Source organism: Dasypus novemcinctus, chromosome 2 (genome assembly GCF_030445035.2).
Source record: "Dasypus novemcinctus isolate mDasNov1 chromosome 2, mDasNov1.1.hap2, whole genome shotgun sequence".
Classification (NCBI taxonomy): Eukaryota; Metazoa; Chordata; class Mammalia; order Cingulata; family Dasypodidae; genus Dasypus; species Dasypus novemcinctus.
This window is the reverse complement of record NC_080674.1, coordinates 129,834,226-129,846,729: the sequence shown is the minus strand read 5'-3', so window position 1 is coordinate 129,846,729 and position 12,504 is coordinate 129,834,226. Positions and strand designations below refer to the sequence as shown.

Below are 12,504 nucleotides of genomic sequence, written 5' to 3'. Positions count from 1 at the left end.
GTGTGAAGAAGTTGTGTTTCTTTGATTGTCTTTCAGGGAATATTTTTAGCAGCCTGTTCCACTGTTAAAAACTGCACTGTGATCTTGACAAATGTATAATGTCAGCTTTAATGTATCAGACCTATCAGTTCAATGAAAATAACTCAGAAGTATTGATCACCTAATGATTTTGGGTGCATTCATTAATGTCCACGGGCAGCTCATCCCCTCTCTGGAGCTCCTGAAGTGCTGATGACACATTAGCAAACTGCTGTTTATTAGAAAACTGATTAGTTACTAGATGAGTGTGTCAAAATATACTACCTTTCACTGCTTGACAAACTTTCAAATTATTATATTTCTTTTTTTAATTTTGAAGCTGTAGAGTCAATTGCAAAGAGAATGAAATAGCTCAAACAATCATGCAGAATGACAATTTACTTGGGTCATGATTTTGCTCTGCTACTCCCGTGTATTAGAATATGATGAATTCATAAATGGGAAGGTTAGTGCTTCATATAAGGTAAACATGTAGGCATATACAAACTACTTAAACATCCACATTGGACAGAAACATTAAGGGGAGAGTTAATTTCTTCTCAAGTGTTTGTCTCACAGATATTTATATGCATGGAACAATTTGTCATGAAAGTCAGGAAACTTACTAAGTTAGATTTATATGGCATGTGAGGAGATGATTGCTGAAAAACCATCTCTAGTGTCATCTGCTCACCAAGTGTGTGTAAAAATGCATCCAGATGTGTAGAAAATTACCTTAATCTAGATCTTTTTCCCAGGAACTTCCTCTACTTAAGGAGGGCAGAGGAAATAATCATCTAGGTTGTTTGGAAATTGTAAGAATTCAAATTGGATATCTGAGGGAAAAAATGGAGGTGGGTATAAAAATGTCTTAAGTTTGGTTAAGGGCAGGGCCTCCATTTTTTATTTGTTGTCTATTTTAGAAAAACTCCCATCACAAAATATTTTCAGTGTTTAATAAAAGCCATCAGAAGGACAGACTCCACTGAAGTACCTAGGTTCCAGCAAGTCAAGTCCTGACAGCATCTGAGCTGGCATATAATTTAACCCTCAACAACAAACCCAGACGAGTGATGGGGCATGGGCATGTCCAAGCCCGGATGACATGCAGCATAACAGGAGGAGGAGGAAGGAAAGCTGCAGGTAATGAGCCAGGAGAAAGAAATGGGTCTTCCCGCATGTGCCATCCAGAAGCACAGGCACCCACAGTGCAGCTGAGAAAGGAGCATCGCAGGGGCACCAAAGTGAAAAGTCTTCCAAATGTTTCAGCACAGAGAAAGTCCCCAAGCCTCTTCCAGTATGAGAGTTCTTATTAAACTTGATTTCCTTTTAGATCTGAGATCTTTACTAAATATGATGGTTGAATGGATTATATGCACAGGGTGCTTAATTGCCTGCTGAGACTGACAGAGGAGCAAAGCCATGGAAAATTCTGTTACACAGAAAACTTGCAAAACACTTCCTGTGTCACTACAAGTCACAAAAATATTTCTTGAACTGAACCAAATTGCACAGATCCTCATTCAGATGATGTGCTCAATGCATATTTACTGATTTGCTTTGATTTTACCTACATCTTGTTCAATATTAGGCATCCTTTGGCATTTCCTTTGATTTTCATACTGAGCCAAATGGCCTTTACTAGAGGCAAAAACATAGTAATGAATATTTTCCTCTTTTTCTGACAAACATAAAGAGAATTCCTCCTAAGAAAAGTCCTGGCCTGCTCTTGCAGCCTTTCGGGCTCAGAAGCCAGGCATCAAGCACCTCACGTGGGCTCTCCCAGACAAAGCTGAGCAGCCTACCTGAAATCTTGAGAGATTATTTTTTGCAATAGAAGAGGGAGAAGGTAGTCCTCACTGTAAAGACTTCTCACACTAGCAACCTCTCCCCTCCCTCCCTTGCTCCCTTCCGTTTTCTCTCCTTGCTTTAGTTTTTGCAATAAAGTGCTTGGCAATTGCTGGAAAATGAAATGATGCCTTGCTTTTGCTTTTCCTTCAGCACACCCTGAAAAGTCACACGTTTCAACTGGATCCTGTGACTTTCACATCTCCTAGGTGCTCATTGACCTTAGAAATTCTAAGACTATGGCCTAGGTCTGGCCCATGAGATACCTAGCGTTCAGGGGATGGATTCTTTCAGTGCGACTGCAGCCGTTCAGATTGTGAGGCAAAGTCTGGAACAAAACTCAGCTCTCTTATTGCCAAATCTCCTCCAGACTTCTTTGCTTTGCTTGCTCTGCCTTCAAAAACCACTTCTCAGCTGGAGATTTTCCAAGTCAGAAGAGCTTTCCCCTGATGTCGCAGGCACAATCTCTGCTTGCCCCTGAGAACTCTGTGAAAACCTCCTGGGTCCTGGGTGAGTGGGGCAATCTGGGGGACGAGCCATTTGGGGCACTGGTTTGAAAGCTGCCCAAGGCGCAGAATTTTAGTTTGTACATCTTTACAAGATTCTCTTCCTTCTTTGCAACATTGTTTAAGCCATTAGTTGAAGTAGTAAAATTAACTGTTGTGGCAAAATCCTTTTATTGACTAATCTGCAACAAAAGTTTTTTTGAATGTTTGTTTTATAAGCTTGTAAAAGGATATCGTCATAATATTTACAAATGCCCATGGGATGGATATCCATGAGCTATGGCTGGAAGATTCCCAAAACTCCCTTGGGACAGTTCAATCCTGAAAGACCTGGTTGTATATATGAAAGGATTTAACTTTCCATTTCCTTGAAGAGGTTTAAATCTTGCACTTTAAAACTAAGCATACATTCAACTCTCCCCATGAGAAAACATATTTGATAAGTTTTAAAAAAAAAAGCCCGACAGGATGTGGCTATCTTGATAGCAGTAGGAGCAAAAGGAACTAAAACATGCACATAGAACCTAATGCAACCAAACCTGGTTATTTCCTTATTTTTTTCCAGATATAATTAGATTAAGGTCTCAAAGAATACTTTTGAAAAGAAAAAAATACAATCACCAAAGCCCTGCAAATATTAATTTATGAATTGAAATTAAGTTAAAATGGCATCCTTATTGGAAACATGACAAAAACAGGATGTTAAAGAAAAAAAATTGAGTGGAGTCAACGAGGTTACACATAAGTAACACCTTAACATTAAAAGAAATCTATTTCTCATTTTGACCCTGAAACCTCTTCAATTAATTACTAAAATCTATTTACACAGCAACAAGATAAAAATCAATCTGATTCCTGGCACTGTATCTATCTGGCTGCTCTCGCTAATATAAGGTGCCAGAAGAATGCTCTGTTCTCCTGAAACTCTGCTTTTGAGAAGCTCTCTTGCTCAAAGCCTTGGGGAATGTGCAACTGTCATCTTCTCCATCCAGAGCAGTGGTCAAACCAGAATCTGTGACTCTCCTGAGGGTCAGGCCCAAGGGCAATGACAAAGTCCCCTGGGCAGAACAGGGTGCCAACACCTGCTAGAGGGAACTCCTAAGACTGTGTAACCCCCCTGGCCCCTGAGAGTGGATTAGAAACAGCACCCCTTCGGGCTATCGCTGCACCAGGGCCACAGTTTGGCTAGTGTAGTGCAGGCCCCGTTTTAGCCCTTACGCAGTGGACAACCTGCACTTACATACACAGGCAAGAATTATCCTGATTTTTTAGTATGAACCAATATGATAAATTAAGCCACGATGGAAAACAGTCAAGAGTGACGAATGGAAGCATCTAATTCCTGGGCAGGTGAGTGAAGATGACAGCCTTTGGTAAACTCCTCCCTCTGCTGGCAGGCACAGAGGCAGGCAGGAAAAGGCCAAGCAGGCCTCTTCCCACCAGAGAGTGTGGCCCCAGGCTGAGCAACCCACCAGGCAGGGAGGTCCCAAGGGAAAGGCACGGGTAATGAGACTCTGGGCAGACTTCTTAGCTGAGGCTGAGCGAAGGGATTAGTTTTCTACTACCTAAATCATTTTCTCTCTTGCTTGATCTTGTCCTATAGAAGGTAAAAAAAAAAAAAAAAAAAAAAAAAAAAAAAAGCGCTATACCTCTATGTTTCTCCTTAAATAGGAAAAGCCAGTATGGCAGGAAGTAAAGAGAGACGTCAGAGGACCAATCAGGAAAGAGTTCATCACACAGACATTAAGAACATGCTTGGAGACCATCAGTCACACACACTGATTCACACTCCCGAGCCTTTTCATATGCTATTTAGAAGCTCCCACAAATGCCTGTCCCTCTGTATAACTGGCAAACTCCTACTTACTCTTTAAAACACATCTTATCACCATCACTCCCAAGCATATCATTCTTTAAAAAACAAAACAAAACAAAACACACCATCTGAAATTTCCTCTACAGCAGATAGCACTGATTACTCCACCTTGGTGGACCCTGAAACATGATAATATATGCTTTATTGTTGCACTCTTTACCCTATATTGTAATGTTTGCTCATTAATTGGGATTTGCCATAAACTATGAGATCTTCAAAGACAGGGGCTAAGTCTCTTTCATCTTTTGGATTCCTTGTGCAGGGTGCCTACTACAAGAGTGGGTGCTCAATAAATATTTGCTGAATGAATGAATACATACATAAAGAATGAATGAATGAAGAAGAGCCCATCTTATATGGCTCAGATGTCAACTCTTTTCATGACTGTGATACATCTAGGAACATATAGTCTCTTTCAAGTACCATTGCCTTGCCAAAACCCTTAGAATTCAGTTCCACCTCTTCCTGTATTTCCTGAATCTTCAAGAACTCTGACATGCCCTGTGCTAGTTATTTTTTTCCCCACAACATGGTATTTCTGAGGTCCAGTGAGTACAGGGAAAGGTCACAAGTCGGCTGCTATAATAGATTCAAACCTCTTTAATACATAGGAAAGAAGATAAAACAGTTCACCAGAATCCTGAAAGGTTCAAGTTCCCCTAAAATCATGGCCAACTTGAGATGGTCATAAGGCTTACTGATGGCTATAAGTGCTCCGTGTGTCTTCTAATTAAAATTCTAGAAGCATAGATCCTCAGGAACTGGAAAGAATTCTAAAATTATGGTCTCCTACCTCCTCATGTTACTGAGAAAACAGACCGAGAAAGATGGGTTCATGTCCAAGGTTGCATAACTCAAGCCAGGGCCGGTGTATAGGTCTTCTGATTTCGTCTTCCAAATTTCTGCCACTAAACAAGTAGGTTTTTTTGTTTGTTTGTTTGTTTTTTTACAGCTTGGATAGTGACCTTCCAAACAGCCCTCTCCACCAGCTGGCTTGGCTGGGCTGGGCACGGCACTTCTGTGCCAAGAGCCAGTCCCTCCACTCTTCTGCCAGCTCTCAGGAAAGGGTAAGAGAAAGAGATGAGAGGAGGAAAGGGCTAGCTGCTACTTACTTGAAGGGCTTTTCTCCAGTGTGGGTTCGGATGTGGTTGTTGAGGGTGGTGGCCCCAGCAAAGGCACGACCACAGTAGCCGCACTTGAAAGGCCGGTCACTGGAGTGAGTGACCACATGGTTCCTCAGCTCTGAAGGTTGGGAAAAAGACTGGGAGCAGTGACCGCACTGGTAGGGTCTGAAACAAATAAAGAGACTGCCTGGTTATTATTTTTTCCATTAGCCAATGGAATTCAGCGTTGTGAGGGAAAGGCCAAAACTTTTTGGTGACATTTTCTCCATTTTTTTAAATGGAACATAAAGCTTTGATTGCTGGGTTCCCATGCTGTACTTGTTGCCACAAGAATAAGCTGCATGGAGCTGCTGAGACAGATTAATTCCCAAACTAATATTTCTTCCCAGTATTAATCATATCATTGCAAGGACCCCTAATTTCTTGTCTTGATCCCCTGTAGGCAAATATTAGTATACTTTTGTGTCCATTGAAGTACAGGCTTGATTAAACAGAATGCTAAGAAAGAAAATATATAATTGTCTCTTAACCTTCCATGGCACTTTCAACTTTTTAAGGTGTTTTAAAATCAATTATCTAGTTAAATCTTTACAATAATCCTCTGGGATGGGGAGGGCAGTTGTTATTTCCATCTGTCAATTTCAGAAAACTGAGGAGAAACTGTTCTCACAGGAATTAGCTCTTGATGCAAAGGACCTTTTAAGATATTTGGACCTTATTCTCAGTGCCAGGGAAACGTGTAGGCAAGGAAGCAAGTGCACATGTGTTTCAATAAATGCTTAACTGTTGGAGGGCAGGGGGCAGGAGTCTGTCTACAGCAGAATCACTGGTATTGCACAGATGAAGACAGACATACACCTATATATGTCTCTTTGTACAAGAAACCTGGTCTTGAAACACACTCAGGAATCCTGACTTGTATTTACTGTACCCTCCTCCCCCAATATTTACTCATCCAGTCTTTTCCTTGGACCTCCTCAGCTTCCCGATTAATCTGGAGCCGGGCAATGATTTACAGCAGCACAGAAATGACGGGATGTCACTGTGCTTGCAGAAGGATGACTCTGATGCAAAAGCAAACAGGAGGAAGTTGTGACCAATACCTGATAATTAGCAAGATTATCAGAAAATATTCTTTCCAGCTCATGAGAAGTAAATCAATTTTTCGTAAAATAGATTAAAATTCTGCCTTCTCCACAGATGTCCTTCTGCTTACTGAAGCAGGATCTGGTGAGTGATATAAAACCCTGGGAGTTCTCCCTATTCGAAGCTATTTCATATCATTCCCTGACAGCGCTCTAATTTGTTTATCAAAATTTTAGAGAAAATTAATAATCTGTCGTGAGGGGATATTAACAGCATTCACCGAGCCCCAGTTTGTGGTCCAGACTTTTCTGACTGCGTTTGGAAAGCCAGTGGCTAAAGCAGACTTAATTGCTCTACCTTTAGCAAAGGCCTAAACTCTAATGACCAGAAACCAAAACGAAGGGCTGGGAGACAATGGTGACCAAGCATGGACAACAATTCAATTAAGTACAAAATAAAGTGTAGCCTCTCATTTGTCAAGTGAAGTGCTTAATTGTGGCTACTTGCCTCACTGAACACGAATACTATTATTTTACCAGGCTTCAGGATGCTGAGCACTGATTGTAGAATTTTTTAGCTTGATTAATAGTCTAGGATTGGTCAATAACTCAATACTATACAATTTTAATTACTTACATTTAGAAATCTATCTAACTGTTCTCCAACAAGTTTCAAAGAAATATATAAGAGTCCTTGGTAAGGAGTTTATCAATCTTGACAAATTACACATGCATTTTATTGCAATTATAAAATAACGCTCTGAGAGCCATTAAAATTATATGTAGGTGAAAATGTTTTCCTACCTGTTTTTTGTAGTCACCATTAACCTTAAAGGGTTCCTCAAAAATAATTCTCTCAGGAGTGAAAAATTTTTAAACATTATTGAAGAATATAAACAAAAGAATATATTAATATATGCTATATCCACTGACAATTGATTTTTCTAATAGTGAAGGGACCATTAACATTTATTAGCCTCTGGTTATCTATTTTTAATAGCTATCACAATAAACAATAAGCCACTAAATAAAACCAATTAATCTTTTCTTTTTTTCTAACTCTGCTGTCAAAAGTTGGGCTGATTTATTTCTTTTGGTCAGAAGTCAATCCATCCTTTTTATGTTAATAGTCAACAGTGGCAAAGATTTACACACAGGAGAGCAGAAATAACCACAGAGCGGCTTATGTTGAATTTTTATATCAAAGGAATACCAATGAAAAGATAATGGGATTCTGAAACATCACTATTGCCCAGCACCGGCCTGAAAAGTGTTTGCTAGAAATCCAGTGACCTATGGCGCAATTTTTAAAACTTTGCCGGCTCCACTTGACTGAACGGCAGGATGTAGAACAAAGAGACAGGAGAGACAAGTCCTGCTTCAGTCCCTGACCCCAATCAGCTCCGGAACTTGGGACAAGTCGCTCAACTTTCCTGACCCTCCGTTTTCTCATTGATCTGGGAAGGGAGATGGACTGAACCACATGCCCATCCTGACCTGCTCTGTTACTCCTTCCCAAATAATCAACAAATGTGCACTGAACGTGGACTTCCCCAGGGCACAGTCCCTCAGAAGTCAGCAGCAACAATGCGATCTCCATCTTCCATACTATGTACCAGCCAGCACCTTGTACATAAAGTTTTGTGTGTGCATGCATGCATGCTAGTTAAAATATGGACACTGCAAACTTATTTGGTAAACATTTGAGAATATAGGGCAACAAGAAAATATAGGAGCAAATATTATGCTAGTTGCTTTGAAAAAGCAAAGTGATATCCCTTCATTCTTAGGTACTTTGAAAAATAAAACTTTAAAGCATATGGCCATGTTCACCTTTGCAGAAACTGATTTTATGCAGAATTAAAAACTAACACTTGTACTTTACTTGCCACTGCAATAAGGATCGCCTCTCCCAGCCTAGAAGTTTAAAGAAAGTTAGCCCTCAGAAAGCCCAGAAGTTATGAAGTAAGAAGACAGGACACCTTTAGACCCTTTTTTCTTGTACTTTTACTATTTCCTAAAAAATGAGTAATGGAAGTAGTTTAAAAAAAATAATCTCCGCTTTGAATGCATGCATAGGTTTCATCTAAGAACATAAGAATATAGGGAAGCGGACTTGGCCCAGTGGATAGGGTGTCCGTCTACCACATGGGAGGTCCGCGGTTCAAGCCCCGGGCCTCCTTGACCCGTGTGGAGCTGGCCATGCGCAGTGCTGATGCGCGCAAGGAGTGCCGTGCCACGCAGGGGTGTCCCCTTGTGTAGGGGAGCCCCACGCACAAGGAGTACGCCCCGTAAGGAAAGCCGCCCAGCGTGAAAGAAAGTGCAGCCTGTCCAAGAATGGCGCCGCACACATGGAGAGCTGACGCAGCAAGATGATGCAACAAAAAGAAACACAGATTCCCGTGCCACTGACAACAACAGAAGCGAACAAAAAGAAGAACATGCAGCAAATGGACAGAGAGAACAGAAAACTGGGGTGGGGGGGGGAGGGGAGAGAAATAAAAAATAACTCTTTAAAAAAAAAAAAAAGAACATAAGAATACATTAAAGACAATTAAATCTTCAAGCCCAGGAGCCGAACTTAGAAAACATTATCACCACTCAGGCATTGCAACATCTTTTGAGACCACTGGCCACAAGCCTTATGACTTTGTGTACATATTTCTATTAGCACAACCTATTTCCTCACCTCTTGATTTATAGCCGAAGGTCCTTTAAAGCATAGAATTAATTGCCATTACTCAGCTTTTTATTCTGATGACTAACTTTCTCATAAATTTTCAAGGTCTGCCCTAAAGGTAAGGCTTTAGTTTATTAAACTTCTGGATGCAATCTATTTCAACTCCAAAGTTGAATGTACTGGCAGCAGATTCTGAATCCCTTTGATGTGTCATACCAGAAGAAGCACCAAGGGTTGACTACTTAACTGCGCTCTTTGCAGATTCACATGTCATTGCACAACTAAATGGGAATCTTCTTTGTAGAATGCTTTGGTTCTCCCCATATCATCATACACATACAACATTTCACTCTTCTCAAGGCAAACAAAAATGGGCATTCCTCATAAAGGGATACCAGTTCACGTCCAGCAGTAGCTTATGGCTTAAAAAAAAATACTTGAGATCTCTAGCAGTGCTACCCAATAGAACCTTCTGCCATGGTGAGGCTCAACAACTACAATGTTGCTAGTGCGACTGAGAAACTGAAGTATTACTCTACTTAGTTTTGATTATTTATATTTAAATAGCCTCACCTCACTAGTTCTAACAGAAATATCAACTTTCATGAAAAACTAGAAGGTACTAAATGAAGAAATAACTAAAAACAGGCAAAGCCTGGGTTGATTTAGTTAGTATATATCGGTGTTGGTAAGTTTCACAGCAGAAAGAAGACAGCGAAACAATTTTGTAAAGCCCCTGGCATTATCTGTTACTGGCATCTGCTTTGCCAAAGATTTCTCCAGTAAAATATGCAATTCATTTGAATTAAGTCCGTAACTGGTTTGGTGGACAGGAAAAGGATAAGACATTTAATAAAACTAAGTGTGGTTTGTTTTAAAATTATTAATCCTTTTTTAATTTTTATTTCATGACACAAAAGGCTCCAGGACAAAATTATTCCGCTGAAGCCACATTCTCTTCTTGCTCCATGACAGCAGCGCAAGCGCAAATCTCCTAAGACTTCAAAGGGAGAAAGAACAGAGTTCTGTGTTAGGAGAAAAAGATATCAGGGAAGCTACAAAAGTGTGGAGCCAACGGGCCTGGAGAACACTGAAAGCTAGAAGAAGATAACTTCACACTTGGGGGGAAGAAAAGAAACAGGGGAACACAAGAGCATGGATACATTCCAAATAAACTACCGTGGAGATAGATTATCTCCAGGTTCCTCCCACCGAAGAGCACCTTCAAAGTGTCACTTTCCCCTCTGGTATCACCCCATCCAATTACAAACAATGATACTCAAAATACAGATGTGAACAGCTAACGGTGGGTGGGGGGAGGCTGACAGGGGACTTTGCCGTGTGGCATAAACAATCAAAAGGAGAAAGGAAAAGAAAAAGGATGCGAAATAAACAAGGGAAAGGTAAGCATTTAAAAACAAACAAAACCACCACTTTCTGTGGAAAATAAAAGAGAACATATTCATCAGGAAATAATCGACCGTGATTGAAGGCTTTGCTTACCCTTTTCTGGAGCACCCCCAATGGGACTGTTGGGAGTTTCTGTAGCAGAAAAAAAAAAACAGAAGAGAAAAGGGATTTCTAACTTCTTGTTCAAGCAAAAATGAGCCAAGCTGCCCTGGCCTAGGCAATTAGCTTACATAAAAACCTAAGTATGTATGAAGTCCCTAAACAAAGTGTTTGCTGATCTAGATTCGCATAGCTTCTTCTCTTTGAAATAGATCAGGCAAAGCAAAAGTCAGTTACCTGGAGAAAAGGATGAAGACATTTTTGTCTTTGTTATTACATCAAAAAAATTTTTTTAAAATTTTAATCAAAAAATTAAAAAATACACAAACACAATTTTGTAGCTCCTGGACCCTCTTGAATGTGTTTTTATCTCCAGTGCTGATACCCACCTAACTAGGTCAAACAATTTTTTCCTGCATTCAATGTGAAAAATGGTGAAAAATGGTGATTCTGGCACCCCTGCAAATCCGGAGATCTCTTTCCTTATCAAGGCAAAAGACTTTTTGATGGACCCTTACTTGAAAAAGTTCATGAATGCAAAGTCTCTTTGAAGAAGGTTCAAATGTTTGAGGATACAGTCTGTAGAATGAAAAATCTTTTGGACCTAAGATTCAGGGGCCTGTTTCAAATTCGGGCCTGTTTAAAACTTTAACCTGTTTATCTTCTGATTTTGTCTTCTGTGGCTCTCTTTCTTGATTCTTATTGTACAAGATTTTCGTATCAAAAGAAAATATTTGTGTTTTTCAAACAGGGGAAATGGTTTCTGAGTGTTAAGTTCAGTTTTTTCACTTTGTGGCTGATTGGGCACAAACTGCTCATTGGCCAGTTGGTTTACAGAGCCAGTCACTAAAGAATACATGTATATTTAGCAGTTGTAAGTTCCCATAAGGATACTAGCACAAAAGGTTCCAGATTTAGCAACCATCATGATCAAACTTTGTTTCATTGTAGTTTTGTACCTTTCTCCTATTCAACAGTACACTCAAGTTGTTAAGAATTATGTGAGAGTACCTTTTCCTTCCAAGCTTACTAGTAGAAAGATAGCATCTTAGGCTCTGGAACAGGAATGAGCTGTTTCAGTCCTATATGCTAAAAGCAAATTACATCTCTAGAATGAGCCTAGTGGGTCAAAGTGACTAGACGTCACTATTTCCTTCTCATTGCCAACAATTAACACAGATGTGATGGTGTAATCCAAGCAGCTCTCCATCATTATTAAGAAACACTGCATTGCATTAATTTCCCTATATAGGGACTGATTTTTTTTGAAGTCATAATTCTCAATTTCAGTTCATGATTGATGGTGATCACACCTCATGTGTTCCAACAATGCCCAAGGAAAAGAAAATAGGGCATGTGACCCCGCTGCTCTAGCTGCTTCAACCCAACTCAGGTGATGTACCCAGATAACAAGCACACATCACTTCACCTCATCTGGTTGGTCTGGTCACCTGGGCATCTGAGTCGAATAAACCCATCAGGGCATGCCACAGGATTTTTGCCAATAATTCAGCATTACAAACTGTGGCACTATTGTTTCAAAGGACAGACCTCATAGAGGCTTGAACCATAATATATAGATGATTATCTAAGTGTGACTGGAATCAGACAAAATAGTCTGCCTCAGTATTTATCTACTGTTCCATATTTTCACTGCTTTCTATCGCATTCAGCATGTAGTCATACCACATACAAGGCTAACTGTTCAGTTCCAGAATCCAGAAACTTGTAACTTTTATTTCATTTTACCTTGCCAACTGTTCAGTTACTATAACTATGTCTATAATGAACCTTTGCCAATAACAGATTCACCCATCTGAACTCAATTTATTTGAAAAGCAAGTTTACACCAAGATTT

The 12,504-nt window shown here is 40.0% G+C and overlaps 1 protein-coding gene across 1 annotated transcript in view; it reads right to left on the bottom strand.

The window, feature by feature from the left end:
- The window catches only part of PRDM6 (PR/SET domain 6), a 98,816-nt gene that overhangs the window by 2,230 nt on the left and 84,082 nt on the right, over positions 1–12,504 (bottom strand). The window contains exon 7 of the mRNA XM_058277855.2: positions 5,361–5,537. Coding sequence (XP_058133838.1) covers positions 5,361–5,537 — 177 coding nt within the window. The remainder of the gene's footprint in view (positions 1–5,360; positions 5,538–12,504) is intronic.